The sequence below is a fragment of the Salmo salar genome, chromosome ssa12 (genome assembly GCF_905237065.1).
Source record: "Salmo salar chromosome ssa12, Ssal_v3.1, whole genome shotgun sequence".
Lineage (NCBI taxonomy): Eukaryota > Metazoa > Chordata > Actinopteri > Salmoniformes > Salmonidae > Salmo > Salmo salar.
In genome coordinates this window covers 31779260-31803912 of record NC_059453.1, presented here as the reverse complement: position 1 = coordinate 31803912, position 24653 = coordinate 31779260, and the positions used below count along the sequence as shown (strand labels likewise).

General features: G+C 44.7%; 1 protein-coding gene and 1 pseudogene across 6 annotated transcripts in view; both read left to right on the top strand.

Moving 5' to 3' along the window:
* LOC106564923 (SEC14-like protein 1) overlaps positions 1–9907 on the top strand; it is a 70092-nt gene extending 60185 nt beyond the window's left edge. For 3 of the 6 annotated variants that reach the window (XM_045691264.1, XM_014131447.2, XM_014131448.2), the window contains 11 exons: positions 153–262; positions 427–661; positions 2185–2273; positions 2388–2458; positions 3145–3316; positions 3476–3610; positions 3829–3963; positions 4631–4888; positions 5275–5453; positions 5766–5792; positions 6908–9907. In XM_045691264.1, the coding sequence (XP_045547220.1) occupies positions 153–262; positions 427–661; positions 2185–2273; positions 2388–2458; positions 3145–3316; positions 3476–3610; positions 3829–3963; positions 4631–4888; positions 5275–5453; positions 5766–5792; positions 6908–7013 (1517 nt within the window). In that variant the 3' untranslated portion in view covers positions 7014–9907. The remainder of the gene's footprint in view (positions 1–152; positions 263–426; positions 662–2184; positions 2274–2387; positions 2459–3144; positions 3317–3475; positions 3611–3828; positions 3964–4630; positions 4889–5274; positions 5454–5765; positions 5793–6907) is intronic. The other 3 variants (XM_014131451.2, XM_014131452.2, XM_014131450.2) reach the window with 3 other exon arrangements.
* A 9088-nt stretch (positions 9908–18995) lies between these two features.
* The window catches only part of LOC106564974 (endonuclease V-like), a 37606-nt pseudogene continuing 31948 nt past the window's right edge, over positions 18996–24653 (top strand).

Below are 24653 nucleotides of genomic sequence, written 5' to 3'. Positions count from 1 at the left end.
AATGAATGATTTAGACACTGTTCAAAAGTTTCAATACATTAGGAAAATGGGAAACAATATTTTTAAGTGGCGTTTAGCTGTGTGATTGATTTTGAATGAGATTGAATTGACTGACTTGAGAATTCCCTAAATTGTGTGCGTGTGTGTTGTAGACAAGTTGGATGCAGACTACATCAAGCGCTACTTGGGAGACCTGACGCCTCTGCAGGAGAGCTGTCTGATCAGACTACGACAGTGGCTGCAGGAGAGCCATAAGGGCAAGGTGAGACACACACACACCCTTACAGCTTTCAACACACACATACTAAAGCATATTCTATCTTTAAAATCATACTCTGCTACTTGAGACAAACATAGAGGCATGCGTGACATGCTCACACACGCACGCTCTTACCCTGCCCCCTCTGAACCCCTCCCCCCTTGGAGACCCTTACCCTCACTCCCTCCTCTCCCTCCTCGCCACCTTTCCAGATCCCTAAGGACGAGCACATCCTTCGTTTCCTGCGGGCCAGGGACTTTAACATGGAGAAGGCCAGGGAGATCCTGTGTCAGTCCTTAACATGGAGGAAACAGCACCAGGTGGACTATCTGTTAGAGACGTGGACCTCACCACAGGTCCTCAATGACTACTACACTGGAGGGTGGCACCACCATGATAAAGGTATGGACACCGAGAGAGATGCTCAGGCATGCACACGCATACACACACACACACACACACACACACACACACACACACACACACAATTAGTCGCCAATAATTGTCATGAAGTCTTGATTTGATGTAGAGCGGTAGTCATATGATGTTCACAAAATACAGTAGTCACTCAGAATTACTCACTCAGACACACACCGCACAAACACTGTTGTACTCGTATTATTTACACATGGTAAAAAAACGTGTGTGTCCTATTTCTTTGGAAGTTAACAGAAGTAACTTCCCAAAACATCACTTTGTGTTTCACTGTAATAGAAAAAGAAGTCTAAGCCACAACTTCCTGTCATACACCATATTCGTCCAATGAGGGAATACAACTTAGAATTGACATTGCCATTCACCAGTCCCAATTTCAAATACATTGTTGATACTTCATACTTGCCCTGGGTATTTGCATGCTCTGGTTTATTGCTTGTCTTCACGGCAGTCCCAAGGCATTGCCCTCATCACACAATTAAATGTATAAGAGCCTAGTTTGAGGAGCAGAATGGCCTATCACCTGTTAGACAGCGCGAGAGCAGCTCCGTGCTTTTCTAAGCAACAAATAACAATTCTAAATGCAATCGTGTGTAAACTGTTTTGATGGCCACGATTGGAAAAAGAGCTACTGTTTTTGTTTATTTCTCAATCTCAACTCGTAATTAAAGCGCCCCTCCCATTCGCCGTTCGAGTGCATAGGCTAAAGTCAGCGGTAGGCAGGCTATCAGCGCGTCACACACCACTTTGCAATGTGAGCGTGAGGCAGCAGAATTGTTTGAAACCTGAACGTTTTACTTCAAATAATGAGGCATGTCTTACCTTGCTTCAAATTAGCGTAGCCAAAATCCATCCATAGAAATGTGCAACCAATTATTTTATAAAGACTTCCTCATACCGTTTAACCAGCATGATTTTATAAAGACTTCCTCATACCCTTTAACCAGTATGACTTTATAAAGACTTCCTCATACCCTTTAACCAGTATGATTTTATAAAGACTTACACATCCCATTTAACCAGCATTTCTCACCTGTTCTATTGGTTTTCATATCAACTTTATTTTGTTGTCCAGAAGCCAAAGACCCAACCCATCCTAGTTGTTGCTATTCGATTCCCCCTCTACGTTTCTAGCAGAGATTTTAATCTCTGTCATATATGGAGCCACTTGCATTAGGTGCACTGTTTTATAACTGTTTTCCCCACAGATTGCATTTTGGTAAATGTTTGAAAAGTATGCTTTATTAGCTGCTTAATTACAGGAGTTGAATGTTCAATAATAGATTATATGTAGCCTTTTGACTGGAAAACGATAGACTTGCTATTGTTGCATGTTTCTCATAATGAAAAATGTCTATTCCTTGTATGCATGCATAATATTTTATTTTTTGTTTGTTGACTGGTTAATGAGGGTTGGTTAGTTGGCAGAAAAATGGACCGAAATTTGCATCCCTAGACTATTCAAATGATGCGTCTGTGTGTCCTTCCAGAGGGTCGTCCTCTCTATATCCTGCGTCTGGGACAGATGGACACCAAGGGGCTGGTCCGAGCCCTGGGAGAGGAGTCTCTACTCAGACACGTGAGTGGACCTCTTCTGCTGTCAGTCACACATGTGGTAACTAAAGTGTGTGTATGTGTGTGTGTGTGTAAACATACCTACATTAAGTGTGGGTGGTTTTTTTTAACCCTTCAGGTTCTATCCATAAACGAGGAGGGCTTAAGGCGCTGTGAGGAGAACACCAAAGTCTTTGGCCGACCAATCAGGTACACACACCGTTGCTATTTGGTAGTAGCTCCACCACTCCCTCTGATAGGTCAAGTGGAGATTAAGCCATATTGCATACACCTATCTAGGCCTCTCAGATCTACAGGACACGAGTTCCTGGGAGAAGGGGGACTAAACAGTAATGAGTCCTATGGGACCTCTGTAGCTGTTGCTAAGCTAATGTGTATCATGGGAATTGCCTTGGTGCAGTGGGGTTATTAACACAGTGCTGAGTGTTGGGGATGCTCTTTAAAGTTATCTCTAGGCAAGATGGAAAGAATGTGGAGGGTTCCTCTCTGAAGGGTGTGGGAGAGAGAGGGAGAGGGAAATGGATTAAGTGACAGAAATGGAGCGAGTGAGAGGAGAAACGGAAAAGAGAGGGGAGAGAAGGAAAAAAAGAGAGGTGAGAATGGGGGGTGTTACCTGGCAGCTGTCAGGCTTATCAGATGGACGTGACTGTTGAGAGAAGCCATGCAGCAGTCTATCTCAAGTGTGCTAGGGTGGAAAGCCATGGAGTTCCCTCACGTAAGACAGGGAGCGAGAGCCCCCGATTGAGAGAGTGGGAGGAATCTGTCCGTTTCCGTCATAAGGTCGTATTTGGAAATGTAATGTGTATTGTACTTACAATCTGTGTAGAGTACTTAACATCTCACCCTCCTACCTCCTCTCTCTCTCCTCCCTCTAGTTGTTGGACGTGTCTGGTGGACCTCGAAGGGTTAAACATGCGCCACCTGTGGCGACCGGGGGTTAAGGCCCTTCTGAGAATCATTGAGGTGGTGGAGGCCAACTACCCGGAGACCCTGGGACGTCTGCTCATACTGAGGGCTCCTAGAGTCTTCCCTGTGCTCTGGACCCTGGTGAGACACTATGAAATACTATGGCTGGAGACTCCTAAACGGCACCCTATTCCCTATATAGTGCTCATATGGCACTAGATAAGCTGCAGTTAGGCATGATGTATTTAGGTGGGAGCAGTAGGGTGTTGACTCGTCCCACCTTCTCTGTCCTGTGTTCAGGTGAGCCCGTTCATCGACGAGAACACCCGTAAGAAGTTCCTGATCTACGCTGGAAATGACTACCAGGGCCCCGGCGGCCTGCTGGACTACATAGACAAGGAGGTCATCCCTGACTTCCTGGGAGGAGAGTGTATGGTGAGTCACTGTGTGGGGGCGCGCGTGTGTGTGTGGTGTCATGACCCAACATAGTCACATTGTCGTGTGGTTGCCACGATAACGTTTGTATCCCTTTTTCATGTCTGTGCGTGCGTATAAATGATATTATGAATTTGAATTTAAGATCCTAGCAAACATGTACTTTCTACGCAGTTTTCGTTCTCCTATGGCCTAGTTCTTTGTGTGTCTGTGTGCAGTGTGAAGTCCCAGAGGGAGGCCTGGTGCCCAAGTCTCTGTACCGTACTGCAGAGGAGCTGGAGAACGAAGACATCAGCCTGTGGACAGAGACTATCTACCAGAGTGCCAGCGTCTTCAAGGGAGCGCCCCACGAGGTGAGCCCCAATACAGTGCACCTCGGGTGGGGCCGAGCAGAGAGGACTCGAGGAGAGCGGGGCGACTGTGGCCTTAGCTGGAGCTTTGAAGTCGTTTGTGGAGAAGGAGAAATAAGAAAGAGCGAGAAGGGCAGATAGGCGGGAGGAGAGAAAGAGAGAGATGGGGATAGAGGTATGGGAAGAATGAGAGAAAGATGTGGATAGAGAGAGGAAAATAATTAACAAGCCAAACGTTGGTCTGCTGAAGTTACTTGACCAACACTGCCACCCACTGGAGAAATCCTGAAAGTGCATTGAAACTGATCTTCAGACATTTAGCCACGGTTCTGTCACAAATTGAACTTGAACGTTGTTTCGAGAGGAATCTGCACCCTTTTGTTCTTTTGTTTCTGTTACAGGAAAGTAGATAGATTATATAATCTGTTATAAAAGAAGCCATGTGGATACTATTCGGTAGAAATCTGCTGTCTCACCTGCCTCTGTCATCTGTTCTTTTCGCTTTAATTCTTTCTCAATCTCTCTTTTACTTCTACTCTTCTCATCTCTTTTTCTCACTTCTGATTTTCCCATCCTTCCCTTTCTCATCCCTCCCTCGCTTTCTCCTTTTCTCTCCCCTCTTCTTCAACACACTACTTTTTCTCTCCCTCCTCCCTGCTTTCCCTCCCAGGTGGTGATCGAGATCATCGACGCCTCCTCCGTGATCACCTGGGACTTTGACGTGTGTAAGGGCGACGTGGTCTTCCACCTCTACCACTCCAAGCGCGCCCCTCAAACCCCCCGCAAGGACCCCCTAGTGGGGCAACACAGCAGCATCACCACCCCCGGGGGGAACAACGTCCAGCTCATAGACAAGTCCTGGACCTTAGGCCTGGACTACAGCATGGTGGAGTCACCACTCACCTGCAAGGAGGGGGAGAGTGTTCAGGTCAGCACTGGAGCAGCACACTAGTTGTTCATAGTATTGAGAAAGACATGAGACATGCAGGTGGCTCTTTGTCAGTGCCTGAATTAATGAATTAAGATTGACTCATTAAAATATACAGGTTTGCGTATAACACCAATGTTGAGACCAGTTGTTTAGTGTTAAGTGTGATTTTAAATGCCTTTTCGATACTTAATAAATCTAATGTTAAGAACATTCAGATTGACAATGATTAAGACCTCTCATCTAATGCACCTCTCTCTTCCCCATCTCTCTTTCTCGCCGTCCCTCTCCTCCTCCTCTCGCCGTCCCTCTCCTCCTCCTCTCGCCGTCCCTCTCCTCCCCCTCTCGCCGTCCCTCTCCTCCCCCTCTCGCCGTCCCTCTCCCAGGGTTCCCACGTGACCAGGTGGCCCGGGTTCTACATCCTGCAGTGGAAGTTCCACACCATGCCGGGCAGCGCCTCCACCAACCTGCCCCGCGTGGACGACGTCCTCGCCTCCCTGCAGGTCTCCTCACACAAGTGCAAAGTCATGTACTACACAGAGGTCATTGGCTCCGAGGACTTCAGGTTTGTGTGTGTGTGTGTGTGTGTGTGTGTGAGCTGATATCTAATGGGTCATCAAAGTAAATGTCATTTTGTTTTAAATCATACTGTATTTTGTGTTATGATTGTATTGTATCATCAATTTTTTCCATTTGATATTTTTTGTATACAATATTGACATTAACATTGTCCATTGTATCCATTATGACGTGCCAAGTGTAGGCTGTCCCCTCCTAAAGAGAGATTTTTACCCTCCACTCTTTCTTTTCAATGCGCTCCTGTCCTCTTATCGCTCACCAACCCCTCTTCCACTTCTTTCTGTCTCTTCCTGTGAAGAACGGCTTGCTTTGATGTTCAAAGTTTGTAAGTGGACCTGTGTTCCCTTAGCTTTGCATTGCGTTTGGTTGCTTATGAGAACTCCCATTTAGCAGTTAGCGACAGCTCTAATATGCTAGCATCTTGACCCCTTGCTTATGGCTTTATTTGAGCATTACCTCACCAGCAATGCTAGGCTTTCTCTGTGTGCTTCAGCTAGAGAAAAGCCACTCACTCACTAAGCTAGCTAGTCTCACCCTTGCATGAATGACTAACAGACACATGCCTTTTTAGTTTGTGTTGCCTTCCTCATTTGCCACAAAGGGCTACCTGTATTTCAGGGTTTCCCCAACTGTCAGCTCGAGGGTGGTTTTATTTCTTTTTTACTGTTGGACATAAAAGACTGTTGGACATAAAAGGCACGTGATGTCATACAAATCGAAGTACATTTAAAATTAATAGGTTTTAATCCAAATATGATATCTGTTTGGGCTTCTTGCGGTCAATTTGCAGTCTACAAATTATTTGTAATTATGTTCCGGCCCCCTGACCATCTGCTCCAGACCAAATCAGCACACAGCTGAATGTAGCTGATGATCCCTGCTGTGTTTTTCTGCCTCTGCAAATTGGTTGATAAGGATAAGAAGTCTTTCATTCATGCCCCTCAAAACTATCACTGAAGCATGAGAGGCCATGTTTTAGTCACCGTGGGTTGGAAGGACCACCTATTTAGTGCAGTATGCTGAATGAATGTCGCACAGAGTGGCTCCACCTCCGTTTGGTTTGACTTGCTGCATGATCTACAGTATTCGGCACCAGACTTGACAAAGCATTGAGCTTGAGCTGGGCATCATTAATTCCAGACCAGGGATCAAATACTATTTGAAATAATTTCCTATGTGACAAGAAAACATTTTTTGTTTATACTTAAGCTGTGCTTGATTGAGCTTTCCTGCTGCAATATAACCAATAAAAGAGTCCCACAAGTGCAAACCCCTCCCACTGGTCACTCCTAATGCAAACGCTCAAAGTAATTGAAAGATTTCAAATAGTATTTGCACCGAGGTCTGATTTTTAAGCCCATTTAGTATGTCGTTCTAAAACCTTAGTTAGGCCAACAATACGTTTAAATAAAATAATCTAACCTTTTTTCTCTCTCTCAGGGGCTCTATGACCAGTTTGGAGTCAAGTCACAGTGGTTTCTCCCAGCTCAGCCACGCCACCTCCTCCTCTAACCACTCCCAGTCCAGCTCCATGATCTCCAGGTAGAGGACTACAACTCCTGCCAAGGACAATTCTCCCTCTGCTGAACTACAAGTCCCAGCTCCTCCAGCCTTCACAGTCCACACTTTCCGCCCTAACCACCTCAAACCTGTACTACTATTAGTCAGTCACAATGTGGAACTGAAGCATGCTTGCACAACAGAGGATAAAGAAAATGTCGGCGGTTGAAAAACTGAAAACAAAGATTTGTGATTTAAAGGGCTCCTTTTTTCTTGCAGTAGGCCATGTATATTTCTTCCCAGCTTCCTCCTGGGCTGCTGAACAGAACGTTGGCAGAACGTTTTGTGCTTGCTGTGACTTTGGTAGGTGTGGGAAGTGTCGCACCCACGGAGCGCAATGCCAGATCAAGCAATTGTCGCACTCATTTAAGGAGCTGTGGGACTGGATAAAAACGGGATGCGTTGATACTTATGTGCATTAGAACACTTTACACACATGCACACTTCCAAGGTATTGGTGATACTGGATGTGCTGTTACATAAGAACATGGACACTGTTTATAGGTTGAAGAAACGGGATGTGCTGTTACCTGCAGACAAACACGCTCAAACATAGGAAGACACACAAACTCACATACTGTATTGACACAAACCATAAACACACCTGCAATGACTTGCAGAAAAACACAGTATTTGCCATATTACCAGTGGGGTTTGGCTCTACCTGGTGAATTGTTTATAGGTCAGGATTGGGGTAATGTCGTAGCGAGGTATCGTTTAGAAGCAATAAGCAGAGTTCGAATATCGATTATTGAAATAATTACATTTCTATTTATCATGAAAATGTTATGTATGGAGGTTTGTCCTCATGGGTGCTATGTGCAATGTATAGGTGACCTTCCAGTTCCCGGGTGACTAGATGGACGGACAGACATTTCATTTAGCTAAACTTTCATTTGGAGAAATAGCCAGAAGAAATTGCCAGTTATTTTTTACATTTGAATTCACAAATGGAATTTGAATTGAGACATTTTGAATGTGTTCGCAAATTCATCTACACATCTACTAGTCTCTTTTTGGCACGAGACACTTAACCAGTGATTTACTTTTAAATTCTTGAATTTCAATTACTCTGACTTGAATTTGAATGGATTCCACCCCAAAATGAGTGTTTCCCATCTGTCCCTGTCTGCAGGAATTAACCCGACCCAGAGCTAGGTGTGGTGGTGGTCATTGATTTGAATGTGCTACTGATGGTCAGGTGAGCTTTTACTAGCCAATAGAATGCCCCGAACTGTCAGGGTCACAGGTTTAGGTCAAACTGCTATTCTTTATAGAGGGTTAGATATAGAGAGGGAGGAAGTGAATGTTTTTTTGTGGTGAAGCTTATTATTGATGCATAAATGCACTTGGGGCTAGTGCTGGTTGGATTGTTAGTTTTCAGTGAAAGTGAAGTGGGTTGCTGCATGTTCATATTGGGATATGGTTGATTTGATGATTTTAGTTTAGGAGTTACCATAGTAACTACTCATGAGCCATTTGTTAGGACCATTTTAGCCTTTGTAAATAACCATGTATATAAGAAATATATCTGCTTGGTTAGGGGACACCCCCTTTGCCTCGGCTGAGCGACGTGGACGATGTTTCCATTGTAATGCAACGTACCCATGCAAATAATGTTCTGGACAGCCACCTTGTGCTTCTGAAGCACCAAAGACAACAACAAAAAACTGTGTTCCGTCTTATAGTTTCCATGTTTGTTTTTTTGTCAAACTAGTTGAGTGTTTTAGGGGATATTTTGTGAGCTTCAAGCTCAGGGAAGAGATATTGAACTTCTCTACAGATTACTGTCGGGCTATTTTCAAAGGTTTGGTAAGCATTTGCCTTGCGTTACAAGCTGAGTCTCAAGACAAGTAAGCCCATCCAGCCTGGTCAGTGTCACCATGCTGCTGCTTGGTGTTACAGAGGGCCAAAGACGTGTTTGTTGACGGGGCGTCGGATCTCACTCCAAGGATTATCGGCCAATCAGGCTAGCAGCACATGTCTGTTTTTAACAGCTTTTTGAGATGCTACTTTTTTAACGATGATAACGAAACCCAAGGTCAAAGTGAACAGTCTATAATGTACAGTGTGTGTGTGTGTGTGTGTCTAACTGGAATGACATGAAATGCTTTGCTCACTGAGGAAAGGACCCGCTCAGAATGAGAGCTGTTCAGAATTAACTGATTTATTAAGTTGATGGATGAATGGAATGAGTAAATGTCTGTAAGGGTGTCACCCATATCAGGTCTGAGGATGTATAGTTGTACTTGTCTTCTGTACTAATTTTAACCTTGAAGCATGTCTAGAGATAGACTAGCGTAGTTTCCTACTTTCCAGCTCTCTATCGAAGGAAACTCACAATGTCCACAATGTGTAACATAATATCAACACAATGTGTAACGTGCTCAATGGTTCACCAAGCTTTAGAGAACGGTTCCAGTCCTGGATATCTCTTTGAACACGACATGCGTGTGAGAGGAGACAATGTTCGTTTTTCCTTTAGCTGAGTTGGAACACTGCTTTAGAAGTGGCTCACTGTTGTTTTAAACCAGAGACCGATGTCTTCAGTTACCTTTCGGTTTCATCAACTGACCTCAACATAATGTCACTGCAACTACAGAAATGTATCTGCTATGTAACCTGCTTTGCTCTACTTGTCAACCTTCACTTTTACTTATCTCATTTACATATGAGGGCTATTTCTGTCTTGTTTGTCACCAACCATATCCTGATTTCTCCATTTCTCTCATCTAGCCTCCCTGTAAGACAACGATAATGTTGCATATCTTTATTTCCCGTGAAATTCATAATTATGTTTAAAGAGAGAACTTCGAATTAATATAAAATAGCGCCTTTCCAATTTTTCAAACCATTAAACTTGGATTATGAGAATTAAAAGTTGTCCTGTTTGTGTAACATATCTTTCTACTTTTGATCCGGCTTCAACTGCAATGCACGCAGCAATCTTAGTTTAAACTCAATTTGACTGTGTCAATGTGGATACATTTTGTTAGGTGAACCGATGGATGGAATTACATGCAAGCTGGGGTTTTTAGACTGAAATGGAAGATGGTCTCTGAATTACAAGCAGATAGTATGCACTGAGGGACAGTTTGGAGCCTAAAATCTCATTTGAAAGTGCTTTCTTGGCAACAAGAAAATAGTTAATTACTGTATGGGTATTGAGGAGCTGTCCAAGGTACTACTGCCTAATGCCCACTAGGTGGCAATCAAACAGAATATGCACAGTCAAATCAACATTTTATTTGTTACATGTGCCGAATACAACCGGTGTAGTAGACCTTAGTGACATGCTTACTTAAGCAAAAAATACAAATGACAAATAAAGAGCAGCAGTAAAATAACAATAGCGAGGCTATATACAGGGGGTACCGGTACAGAGTCAATGTGTGGGGTACATGTTAGTCAGGGTAATATGTACATGTAGGTAGAGTTAAAGTGATTATGCATATCAAATCAAATGTATTTATATAGCCCTTCTTACATCAGCTGATATATCAAAGTGCTGTACAGAAACCCAGCCTAAAACCCCAAACAGCAAGCAATGCAGGTGTAGAAGCACGGTGGCTAGGAAAAACTCCCTAGAAAGGCCAAAACCTAGGAAGAAACCTAGAGAGGAACCAGGCTATGAGGGGTGGCCAGTCCTCTTCTGGCTGTGACGGGTGGAGATTATAACAGAACATGGCCAAGATGTTCCAATGTTCATAAATGACCAGCATGGTCAAATAATAATAATCACAGTTGTCGAGGGTGCAACAAGTCAGCACCTCAAGAGTAAATGTCAGTTGGCTTTTCATAACCGATCATTGAGAGTATCTCTACTGCTCCTGCTGTCTCTAGAGTTGAAAACAGCAGGTCTGGGACAGGTAGCACGTCCGGTGAACAGGTCAGGGTTCCATAGCCGCAGGCAGAACAGTTGAAACTGGAGCAGCAGCACAGCCAGGTGGACTGGGGACAGCAAGGAGTCATGTCAGGTAGTCCTGAGGCATGGTCCTAGGGCTCAGGTCCTCCAAGAGAGAGAGCATACTTAAATTCACACAGGACACCGGACAAACTACTGCAGCATAAATACTGGAGGCTGAGACGGGAGGGGTCAGGAGACACTGTGGTCCCATCCGACGATACCCCCGGACAGGGCCAAACAGGAAGGATATAACCCCACCCACTTTGCCAAAGCACAGACCCCACACCACTAGAGGGATATCTTCAACCACCAACTTACCATCCTGAGACAAGGCCGAGTATAGCCCACAAAGATCTCCGCCACGGCACAACCCAAGGGGGGGCGCCAACCCAGACAGGAAGACCACGTCAGTGACGCACCCCTCCTAGGGACGGCATGGAAGAACACCAATAAGCCAGTGACTCAGCCCCTGTAATAGGGTTAGAGGCAGAGAATCCCAGTGGAGAGAGGGGAACCGGCCAGGCAGAGACAGCAAGGGCGGTTCGTTGCTCCAGAGCCTTTCCGTTCACCTTCACACTCCTGGGCCAGACTACACTCAATCATAGGACCCACTGAAGAGATGAGTCTTCAGTAAAGACAACGGTTGAGACCGAGTCTGCATCTCTCACATGGGTAGGCAGACCATTCCATAAAAATGGAGCTCTATAGGAGAAAGCCCTGCCTCCAGCTGTTTGCTTAGAAATTCTAGGGACAATTAGGAGGCCTGCGTCTTGTGACCGTAGCGTACGTGTAGGTATGTACGGCAGGACCAAATCGTAAAGATAGGTAGGAGCAAGCCCATGTAATACTTTGTGGGTTAGCAGTAAAACCTTAATCAGCCCTTGCCTTAACAGGAAGCCAGTGTAGGGAGGCTAGCACTGGAGTAATATGATAAAATTTTGGGGGTTCTAGTCAGGATTCTAGCAGCCGTATTTAGCACTAACTGAAGTTAGTGCTTTATCCGGGTAGCCGGAAAGTAGAGCATTGCAGTAGTCCAACCTAGAAGTAACAAAAGCATGGATTAATTTTTCTGCATCATTTGTGGACAGAAAGTTTCTGATTTTTGCAATGTTACGTAGATGGAAAAAAGCTGCCCTTGAAACAGTCTTGATATGTTCTTCAAAAGAAAGATCAGGGTCCAGAGTAACGCCGAGATCCTTCAGTTTTATTTGAGACGACTGTACAACCATCAAGATTAATTGTCAGATTTAACAGAAGATGTCTTTGTTTCTTGGGACCTAGAACAAGCATCTCTGTTTTGTCCGAGTTTAAAAGTAGAAAGTTTGCAGCCATCCACTTCCTTATGTCTGAAACACAGGCTTCTAGCGAGGGCAATTTTGGGGCTTCACCATGTTTCATTGAAATGTACAGCTGTGTGACATCCGCATAGCAGTGAAATTTAACATTATGTTTTCGAATGACATCCCCAAGAGGTAAAATATGTAGTGAAAACAATAGTGGTCCTAAAACGGAACCTTGAGGAACACCGAAATTTACAGTTGATTTGTCAGAGGACAAACCATTCACAGAGACAAACTGATATCTTTCCGACAGATAAGATCTAAACCAGGCCAGAACTTTTCCGTGTAGAGCAATTTGGGTTTCCAATCTCTCCAAAAGAATGTGGTGATCGATGGTATCAAAAGCAGCACTAAGATCTAGGAGCACGAGGACAAATGCAGAGCCTCGGTCTGACATCATTAAAAGGTCATTTACCACCTTCACAAGCGCAGTCTCAGTGCTATGATGGGGTCTAAAACCAGACTGAAGCGTTTCATATACATTGTTTGTCTTCAGGAAGGCAGTGAGTTGCTGAGCAACAGCTTTTTCCCAAAAAAATTGAGAGGAATGGAAGATTCGATATAGGCCGATTAGTTTTTTTATATTTTCTGGGTCAAGGTTTGGCTTTTTCAAGAGAGGCTTTATTACTGCCACTTTTAGTGAGTTTGGTACACATCCGGTGGATAGAGAGCCATTTATTATGTTAAACATAGGAGGGCCAAGAACAGGAAGCAGCTCTTTCAGTAGTTTAGTTGGAATAGGGTCCAGTATGCAGCTTGAAGGTTTAGAGGCCATGATTATTTTCATCATTGTGTCAAGAGATATAGTACTAAAACACTTTAGTGTCTCCCTTGATCCTAGGTCCTGGCAGAGTTGTGCAGACTCAAGACAACGGAGCTTTGGAGGAATACGCAGATTTAAAGAGGAGTCCGAAATTTGCTTTCTAATGATCATGATCTTTTCCTCAAAGAAGTTTGTGAAAGCCATCCTCTCTTGGGGAATTGTGCTTTTTAGTTAGCTTTGCGACAGTATCAAAAATAAATTTAGGATTGTTCTTATTTTCCTCAATTAAGTTGGAAAAATAGGATGATCGAGCAGCAGTGAGGGCTCTTCGATACTGCACGGTACTGTCTTTCCAAACTAGTCGGAAGACTTCCAGTTTGGTGTGGCGCCATTTCCGTTCCAATTTTCTGGAACGGAAATGTTCCTCAGTTAGGTGGTTAACTGATTTTTGTCCTCTGATGTCCTTGGGTAGGCAGAGGGAGTCTGGAAGGGCATCAAGGAATCTTTGGGTTGTCTGAGAATTTATAGCATGACTTTTGATGCTCCTTTGGGTCTGAGAAGATTATTTGTTGCGATTGCAAACGTAATAAAATGGTGGTCCGATAGTCCAGGATTATGGGGAAAAACATTAAGATCCACAACATTTATTCCACGGGACAAAACTAGGTCCAGAGTATGACTGTGGCAGTGAGTAGGTCCTGAGACATGTTGTACAAAACCCAGAGTCGATGATGGCTCCGAAAGCCTTTTGGAGTGGGTCTGTAGACTTTTCCATGTGAATATTAAAGTCACCAAAAATTTGAATATTATCTGCTGTGACTACAATGTCCGATAGGAATTCAGGGAACGCAGTGAGGAACGCTGTATATGGCCCAGGAAGCCTGTAAACAGTAGCTATAAAAAGTGATTGAGTAGGCTGCATAGATTTCATACTAGAAGCTCAAAAGACGAAAACGTCTGGGTTTTTTTTTGTAAATTGAAATTTGCTATCGTAAATGTTAGCAACACCTCCGCCTTTGCGGGATGCACGGGGGATATGGGCACTAGTGTAACCAGGAGGTGAGGCCTCATTTAACACAGTAAATTCATCAGGCTTAAGCCATGTTTCAGTCAGGCCAATCACCTCAAGATCAGTGATTGACTATAACTTTTTTTGAAGTGAGGGATCTAACATTAAGTAGCCCTATTTTGAGATGTGAGGTATCACGATCTCTTTCAATAATGGCAGGAATGGAGGAGGTCTTTATTCTAGTGAGATTGCTAAGGCGAACACCGCCATGTTTAGTTTTGCCCAACCTAGGTCGAGGCACAGACACAGTCTCAATGAGGATAGCTGAGCTGACTACACTGACTGTGCTAGTGGCAGACTCCACTAAGCTGGCAGGCTAACAGCCTGCTGCCTGGCCTGCACCCTATTTCATTGTGGACCTAGGGGAGTTAGAGCCCTGTCTATGTTCGTAGATAAGATGAGAGCACCCCTCCAGCTAGGATGGAGTCCGTCACTCCTCAGCAGGCCAGGCTTGGTCCTGTTTGTGGGTGAGTCCCAGAAAGAGGGCCAATTTTCTACAAATTCTATCTTTTGGGAGGGGCAGAAAACAGTTTATCAGCGATTGAGTTGTGAGACTCTGCTGTAGAGCTCATCACTCCCCCTAACTGGGAGGGGGCCAGAGACAAGTACTCGATGCCGACACATCTTTCTAGCTGATTTACACGCTGAAGCTATGTTGCGCTTGGTGACCTCTGACTGTTTCATCCTAACATCGTTGGTGCCGACGTGGATAACAATATCTCTATACTCTCTACACACGCCAGTTTTAGCTTTAGCCAGCACCATCTTCAGATTAGCCTTAACGTCGGTAGCCCTGCCCCCTGGTAAACAGTGTATGATCGCTGGATGATTCGTTTTAAGTCTAATACTGCGGGTAATGGAGTCGCCGATGACTAGGGTTTTCAATTTGTCAGAGCTAATGGTGGGAGGCTTCGGCGTCTCAGACCCTGGAACGGGAGGAGTAGAGACCAGAGAAGGCTCGGCCTCTGACTCCGACTCGCTGCTGAATGGAGAGAACTGCTTGAAAGTTTCTGTCGGCTGAATGAGCGACACCGGTTGAGCATTCCTACAGCATTTCCCTCCAGAAGCCATGAGAAAGTTGTCCGGCTGCGTGGACCGTGCGAGGGGATTTATACTAACGTTACTATCTGTACTTACTGGTGGCACAGACTTTCCTACACTGAAATTACCCTTGCCTAACAATTGCGTCTGAAGCTGGGCTTGCAGTATATCGTTCTCCTGTATATTATGAGTACAGCAACTGCAATTAGAAGGCATCATGTTAATGTTACTTAGCTTCGGCTGTTGGAAGTCCTGACGAACCATGTCCAGATAAAGCGTTCGGAGTGAAAAAGTTTAATGAAAAAAAGTTGAGTGAAGGAAAAACAAAGTATAAACGGTAATTAAAAAGTAACATTTCAAAGTTGTCAGGTAGCAAAGTAAGGTTGGCAACAAAATCGCACAGCAGCACGTAAACAAGTCTGCAAGTTGTGACATAGATAACAGAGAGTAGCTGCAGCGTAAAAGAGGCATCTGGGTGGCCATTTGATTAGCTGTTCAGAAGTCTTATGGCTTGGGGGTAGAAGCTGTTCAGAAGCCTTTTGGACCTAGACTTGGCGCTCCGGTAACGCTTGCCGTGCGATAGCAGAGAGAACAGTCTGACTAGGCTGGCTGGAGTCTTTGACAATTTTTAGGGCCTTCCTCTGACACCGCCTGGTATAGAGGTCCTGGATGGCAGGAAGCTTGGCCCCAGTGATGTACTGGGCCATACATACTACCCTCTGTAGCGCCTTGCGGTCGGTGGCCGAGCAGTTGCCATACCAGACAGTGATGCAACCAGTCAGGATTTGAACTCCACATTTTGTACAATGCATATTTTATGTCTGTCTCGGTTGTGTTTGAAATACAGTGCCACTGCAATGGAACTGCTAAATGTGAACATTTTAGTGACACTTGGTGTTTAAGACAACTGGAAACTCGGGAAAAAAATTGGTCAAATCATAACGTCCGTGATCGTCAGGTCGGAAAGCCGGAGCTCTAGAAAGATGCCCGAGTTTCCGACTTGGAATTCCAACTTGGATGATGCCCCGTCGGAGTTAGATTTTTCTGTTTGGTTCCGCCTCTGTTCCGCACACATGGAGAGACGTCACGAAACAATACAAGGTAAGACCAACGATATTTATAACTAACCCAAGACACCGCATCTGTGTCGTTTACAATGGGGGCAAATGCAGCAGTGGGCAGAACACGCAAGGAGGTGAGCAAAGCCAAGCACGAGCTAGCGAAATCCAATTGGGGCGTTGTAGCATGTATTTGCATATTTTCGTTAGGGAACGCCCTCTGGAGTGCGCGTGTGCAAAAACTCAATTCGACGTTGCACTCCTTTTTAAACTTAGGCAAAGCATCAAGTCTATAAAACTTAGTGCACTGTGTTCGTAACATATAATAGTTTTTGCGAACAGAAATGTATTGAGAGCAGATGTTTCAAAGTTTCACCTAGTTCCATCCTCTTCCACTACCCGCGACTGTACTTCCTCTCACTACCATATTTGGTGATGAGAAAACGAATGTTTCAGCTTTATAGCCCCTGTGAAGTGTCCGAGTTTCTCCTGTCTGTGGTACACACAAAGATCTTCGCTGCAATAATTTGACACTTCTGCTTGTTCATTTCGAATAACTACATGTCTATTCTTCCTCAAGAAGAAATGGGAAATGTCAAACACGTTTCTCCTCTCAATTTGTAATAATATAATGGCTATTTGTCAACTGTATTTCACAGCTACTCGCAGCGAAAAGGAGCACGCACTGCTCCACCTCACCTGTGTGAAATTGTAGAACACCACAGACAGGTGTGACTGCTAGCTATCTGGCTAGCTCAAATCATTTACTAGCCCCTTGGTAGCTATAGTGCTTTCTAGCTAGTTAGTATAAATAAAGCCAGACATTACAAGAGGCAGAGCAGTTGTCTGGCCCATAGAGCAGTGGCGGTCAGTGCCGTTCAAGATGAGAGAGGATGATTTTATTTTCATGAGCATGTGTAACAGGGTTGTATTTTGGTGATTCCTCTTGCCACTTTATTGTTAAGCCAATGGGTTTTTGGTTTTATTTTTGTCTTGCCTTCACCTACTCAACATGGCATCTTATTGGCTGGTTTGCGTAGCTTGCTAACGAGGGAGGATGTTTCAGTTAGAATCGTCCCAGTGAACAAGCACCAAACCAGCGGTAACTTGTTGGTTGCAAAGCACTGTACATCAAAAGTGTTTTTTATACTCCCAAGTAATGATTTAAATGTACAATTTATTGTAAATGTTATTCGAACATCACACATAAGATGCAGCGGATTTTGGTGAATATTTGTTGTGCATTTGTTGTAGAGAATTCCAGCTAATACTAGCTAGCAACTTACTGTGTCTGGTGGGGAGGTTTGTATATTTTGTACAGTGCGTGAGTGCAGAGTTGGATGGTGAGCCGAGCATTGCATGACGTGCAATTTTGTGCTGTTCATATCAGAATAAAGCTCCGCGACTGGTGTTACAAGTTGGAGTTCGTGTCGATGATTGTACACAACGCAAGAAGAGTACTGTTACAGTGGTGCCCGACCGTTCTTCTGGATCGGATCATCCTTCGCTGGATTTCCATCTCAGAACTTCGCCGTGGTTGCCGTTGAAGAATCAGATAAGACGTTGCTGGTGCAGTTTATGGTGATATCGCATTTCGCCACAAGAGGGCGCTACTGCAACGTTTTACTATCGAAGTGGATGATTTCTCTGGTTGAGACTTTCTCTTCGCGGATAAACGATATAACTTTAGTGTTACTTGTTTATTTGCAATTCTAACGTATATCTGATATAAGTAGAGTGAGTTTTACCAGTGTACTAGATATAGGTTAGATTTTGACTTGAGGTAAAAAAAAATATATATATATATATTTTTACATTTACATTTTTATTAGTGTGTTGATTCCCATTGTTAAGATGGAAGGTGTTGGGAGAGGTAGGGGTTTCCTGACATTTAATCTGTTACCATCTGTTGGTAGGGGTTCAGCCAAAATTCCAGTTGCTTCTACACCTATGCCTAAACTGGAGGGTTTTGGGGGTTTTGATGATAGTTTACCCATGGAAACGCCCAAGGATGTGTATGAAAGAGTTTGCCAAATACAGGGAGTGGGGAGGTCATGGATTTCATAGCAGACATAGTACAGCAGATTGTCCATTCCAGTGGGGAGAACATTGCCTCCTGTTTGGAGTCAAAGGCAATTGTTGGACATGTTGGGGACAATGTTATGGGGAATGCATGCAGCTCTAGGGGTATGGATGTGTCAGGCCTGAACCTGGTATTGAAGTCTGATATCAGGGAACCGGTGTACTTTAGGGGGGATGGCTCTGAAAAGTGCACAGTGCATGAGTGGTCATGGTTTACATGCGTAAGAGGGGCGTATCTGTGATGGACCAAGCAGATGAGGTTATGGGTAGACTTATGGGAAGGGCCCGCGATGTTGTTAAAGTGGGCATGCGCAGCAATCCATCCGTTGATTTATCTAAAGGCCCGAGTCCCATCTTTGACATACTGAAACAACATTTTAGTGACACTGCTTTTTCAAGCATGCCCCTTGCTGACTTTTATGCCACATTACCTCTGATGAACAACCATTTGACTATTGGCTCAGACTGAACAGGGCTATGGAGGTTGCTGAAGATTGTCTAAAGAGACAGAAAAGAAGTGTTGAAGACCCATCTCGTGAGCTCACAGTCATGTTCATCAGACATTGCCCTAACGCTGAACTGTCGCTTATCTTTACGTGCAAGCCATTACAGCAGTGGACCGCTGCAGATGTTCATGAGAGGTTGGATGAATACAGGAGGGCGCGGAGGTACTCTCACTTATCTAAGGTGACCCCAGCCATCGCAACAATGAAGCAGGAAGTTGGTGCTGTCATGCCAATCACCATGCCTGCTGTGAGGCCCCACATGGAAGTACCTAATGTGTTTCCTTCCCCAGCCCAGAGTATTCAGGGCTCAGCTGAGCCGATGGAACGTATCCTTGCAATGCTGGAGCGTGTGCTGGAGCAGAGGCCACAACAGTCTGACCGTAAGTTCCAAAAAGGGAATAGGAGCAAATTGAAGTCTAATGGGCCATGTAACGTGTGCGGGGACGCTGGACATGATACTTAGTTTCACTGCAGGGCCAATCACCTCTGCTTTCTTTGTCATGTAGCTGGCCACGCACGCTCTCAGTGCCCCAAGGCCACAGCTATGAGCACAGCTGGTGGAGTCACTACAGTAATCACTGCTCAGCTCCCGGGAAACTAGTAGGCCTGCATGTAGAAGGGGAGAGTGTTGGGCCTTTTGTAGAGTCCCCATCGGTGAGAGCTGTTGATTTGGAGTCTGTATATAAAAGTGTTTGTGACGAAATGGAGACTGAGAAGAGTATCATAATGCAGAACACACAGAGACTTTCCCCATATGATGATTATTCTATGCCAAGGTGTTAATTTGAGAAGTAGATGTAAGAGCTATGCTTGACAGTGGGTCCATGGCTTGTACCTTGAGCTCTAGGGTCTTACCTGAACTGCTGCATGCAGGAGTGTTGAAAAGTCCATCATTGAGTCCTACAGAGGTAGTCTTGGTTGGTTGTGGTGGGTTGAAGACGAGGCCTTTGGGAGTATTTGAGCTGGAGATGGAGGTGTACGGCTGTAGAGTTGCCGTGCCTACACTGGTGGTTGAAGGCCAGAGTGATGACCTCATCTTGGGCAGAAATCTCCTAAAGCACTTAATTCGCCACCTGGAGACTAATGGAGATCTCTGGAAGAGGGTTTATACTCCTGTGTGTGATGGGGGTGAGGAGAGCAAGCTAATCAACATGATGGCTAATGTGGAGAGATGGAGAGACAGTGAAGTACCTGACAAAGTTGGAACTGTGAGACTAAAAGGGGCTGTGACTCTAGAGCCTATGCAGGAGCACTTAGTCTGGGGCAGACTACGAAACACTCAGAATCTATCAGCGGGCAGTGCTGTTCTCATTGAGCCCAGCAGTTCAAGGTCAACACCAAGGTCAATCCTGGTAGGGAGGACAGTAGCTCTGTTGCGGGGGGATGGGTGGCTCCCTGTTAGAGTGATAAACCCTTCTCAGAAGACGGTGACATTGAGACAAAACGCCACTCTAGCCGATGTCTTTCCTTGCGTGGCTCTAGAGGATTTTGACTGTTCGTGTGTGAATGATGATTCAACAGCAGCTCTTCAGCAGCAAGTGCAGAGAACGGCTGATATACTCACTGACTGCCAAGACGACTTGACGCTGACTGATGACGGTTCCAGCCAACTTCACCATACTGACGGACCTGACAGTTCAAGCAGTCCTGGGGTCTCACGTGACTTAGGTTTGACTGATATTGATGTCGACTCCTGTCAAGTGTCTCCTGCTGGTAAGAAGAAACTCATCCAGCTCATTGCTGAGTACCAGTCCATTTTTTTCCATGGACAAGTTGGATTGTGGAAAAGCTTCTGGATGTCTTCACCGCATTCAACTGAGTGATGAGAAACCCTTTCGGATGCCCTACCGACGCCTTTCACCAAATCATTATGAGAAGCTCAAGCAAGCATTGAATGAGATGGAAGAACGTGAAATCATAAGGAAGTCTAGTAGTGAGTTCGCCTCTCCCCTTGTCCTTGTATGGAAGAAGTCTGGAGACATGAGACTCTGTACTGATTTTCGTTTGCTCAGTGCTCGCCCCATCAAAGACGCACACCCACTCCCTCACCAGGCTGACGCGCTGGCTGCTTTAGGTGGAAGTGCCTTTTTCTCGACGATGGACCTTACCTCTGGCTACTACAATGTGGAAGTGCATGAGGATGACCGGAGATTCACAGCTTTTACGTCGCCATTTGGATTGTACGAATACAATCGTATGCCACAGGGGTTATGTAATAGTCCTGCAACCTTTATGATGATGATGCTAAACATCTTTGGGGATCAGAACTTTCTTAGCCTGCTGTGTTACCTTGACGATGTCTTGGTCTATGCGCCCACTGAAGATCTGGCTATACAGCGCCTGGAAATGGTTTTTGAGCGTCTCAAGGCTCACTACCTGAAGCTGGCGCCAAAAAAGTGTAACTTTCTGCAGAGGTCTGTGAAGTTTCTGGGGCATATCATTAGTGCCGGTGGTGTAGCTACAGACCCTGAGAAGGTGAGGGCCATTACGGGAGTAACAGAAGCTGATCTGATGGGAGATGGCACTGACATTCCATCTCAGAAGAAATTGAGGTCATTCCTTGGGATGGTGGTGTATTATCAACAGTTCATTGAAGGTTGCTCGACCATCACAAAGCCTCTCTTTGGATTGACTACTGGACACAAGGCTCCACGCTGGAAAAAGAAGCGACGCTCACCTGTCAGGAAGTTGACGGCTGCCGACTGGACAACAGAATGCAGACAGGCCTTATTCCAGCTAAAGCAAGCCTTACTGGATCAGGTTTTGTTGGCCCAGCCCAACTTCAACAAACCCTTTCTACTCTCGGTGGATGCGTCCAGCAACGGCTTAGGTGCTGTGCTGTCCTAGGTGCAGGAACAGGGAGCTACAGCGAGACCTATAGCCTTCGCGAGCAAGTCCCTCAGTTATGCGCAGTCGAGGTATCCTGCGCACAGGCTCGAGTTCTTTGCCATGAAATGGGCTATCTGTGACAAGTTCCACCACTGGCTATGGGGACAGCAGTTCACGGTATGGACGGATAATAATCCCTTGACATACATTCTGACCAAAGCAAAGCTTGATGCTTGTGAACAGAGATGGGTCGCCAAGCTGGCACCGTACGAGTTTGACTGTCACAGGCCGGCTCATAGCCTGTGGCAAAAATGAGGGGACATCAACAACAGGTATAGGCCAATTCAAAAGGTTCTTAATTGTAAAACAAAACTATTAACTCTAAACAAAGAAAAAGGAATGAGGTGTGGAAATGTCATAATGTAAGGTGCATGTGTAACCGATGTGAAATGGCTAGTTAGTTAGCGGTGGTGCGCGCTAATAGCCTTTCAATCAGTGACGTCACTCGCTCTGAGACTTGAAGTAGGGTTTCCCCTTGCGTTGCTAGGGCCGTGGCTTTTGTGGCGCGATGGGTAACGATGCTTTGTGGGGTGTCAGTTGTTGATGTGTGCAAGGGTCCCTGGTTCGAGCACAGGTTGGGGCGAAGAGAGGGACGGAACCAACACTGTTACACATGGATGCATGAATATGTGTGTGTGAACATGACTGAGTAGAAACTAAATAAACCAACAAAGGAACAAACAAAACAGGATCATACCTGGAGGAGCAGGGAGAGAGGGAGAGGTTAGTGGAGCAGTTTTATACCCTGAGCCCAGGTGGCTCCAATCACGCCAGCTCCAATCACTAATGACCCTCCTCTGCCTGCAGGAGGAACCGCCCCTGCACTGCAGAGGAGGAGCTGTGACAGATTCAAGTATATCCCTGGAAAAATAAATGTTGTTGCAGATGCTTTGAGCAGAGAGCCCTTCGTACGACCCAGTGCACTCCATCGCCTGACAAGGGTCCCGTACGAGACCTTACTAGCTGAAGCTAATGCTGTACGCACAGACAGAGTGCAAGATGTGTTCCGCTGGTCCAGCCCTCCCTTTGACAAAGCCTCTGACTCCAACGAAGTATTCATTAGCTGTCAGGCTACTGTTGACCCCCCCCATGTTCCTATCAGAATAAAGCTCCATGACTGGTGTTACAAGTTGGAGTTCGTCAATGATTGATTGTACCCAACGCAAGAAGAGTACTGTTACACATGGCCTTATTTTTCTATTAAAGCATATTGGATGAATGTCATTCATATTCCATTCACCCAGTTCAATGTAACAGCGATATGTTTAGGCTACTACATTATACACAAATTGTCCCTATACCCATCATGATGTTGCTACAACCTAGCCTGTGAATTAAAGTTAACAACGTAGGTGCACACAGGCCGAGAGATACATTTGAGGTGACAGTGACATTCAACGCTGCCTTGCGCACTCTTGCCTGTACCAAGCTTATATTGGATGTAATCATTAGTCCAACAGTTGCAAGAGTTTCTGTTGGACAAATTCATATATGTTTATCCTCGTTTGCTTCCGTTTAAGAAACATTTTTCCACGGAACCGGCGGAATGAATACACCCCTGAACACGCTGTAGTCCTTCTCACATCCATGCGCTCCCCTCCTCTCACCTCTTCCCTTCACTTGTAGACTTCAATGCACAACACATCAGCTGTATGTGACCAGGCGGAAAAACCTTTCCAAGCCAAACCATATCATAACCGCTACACACAGCCTACATCGTTGTCACCATATTAGCTAAAGTATCGCCATAGTCAACACAGCTAATAGAACTAACGCTTTAGTAAACCGTCATAATCATGCAGTAACGTTACCGTGTACAGTCAGTAAGCAGTTACAGCGGCAGGCCCCGGTGACAATAAATTAGTAAAACCTTGACTTGGAAGAGTTCCAGTGTTGTGTTGGATAGTCATAGCCAGCTAGCTAACATAGCATCCCTCTGTTTGAGCAGGGTGTTTCAGTAGGCTAAACTAGCCAACTGCATTTGCTAGCTAAGTAAGTGAAACTGAAAAAAATGACAATCTATATATATATATATATATATATATATATAGATTGTCATTTTTTTCTGTATATATATATATATATCTTGCTTCTCCTTCATTTGGGAAGAAATTAGGGTAGTAGTGCACAGTGGTGTAAAGTATTTAAGTAAAAATACTTTAAAGTACTACTTACGTTGTTTTTTGGGGTGTCTATACCAATTCATGCACTTATCAAGAGAACATCCCTGGTCATCTCTACTGCCTCTGATCTGGCGACTCACTAAACACAAATGCTATGTTTCTGAATGATGTCTGAGTGTTGGAGTGTGCCCCTGGCTATCCATAAATAAATAAAAACACGAACAATTGTGCCATCTGGTTTGCTAAATATAAGGAATTTTAAATTATTTATACTTTTACTTTTGATACTTAAGTATATTTCAAATCAAACACTTTTAGACTTACTCAAGTAGTATTTTACTGGGTGTCTTTCTTCACATTTCTCAAAATAGTAAAAAAAAAAAAAAAAGCTAACATAAAATAATGATTAATTTAATTCATATCAAACAATTTTTTCATGCTGTCAATTTTCTGTGTTTTTTCCCCCAAAACCTTCCTAAGTAAATGTTGACTGGAAAGTAGGACTACCTGGCAGAATGATATCATGATCATTTGTATCAATGGGGTGCACATTTGTTTTGCATGCTCAGCCATCATATGTGCAGTACAGAAACCTGACGGAAACACTGCTAGACAAACAAAAAATGTACTGTGACTAAAACTCGGTTGGAACAAGCTTTCAATGGTGCTCTCCAACACCGGACACTAATATAGTGGATTGGGGGGGGGGGTAAACCAACTATGACTCAAACCCTGGTCCCTATGACTGTCATTACAAAAACATTTTACTGTCACAATCCTCGCTATATGAGCAATGATGAGGGTGGCTGGGAGCCTAGGGGTTAAGAGTGTTGGGCCAGTAACTGAAA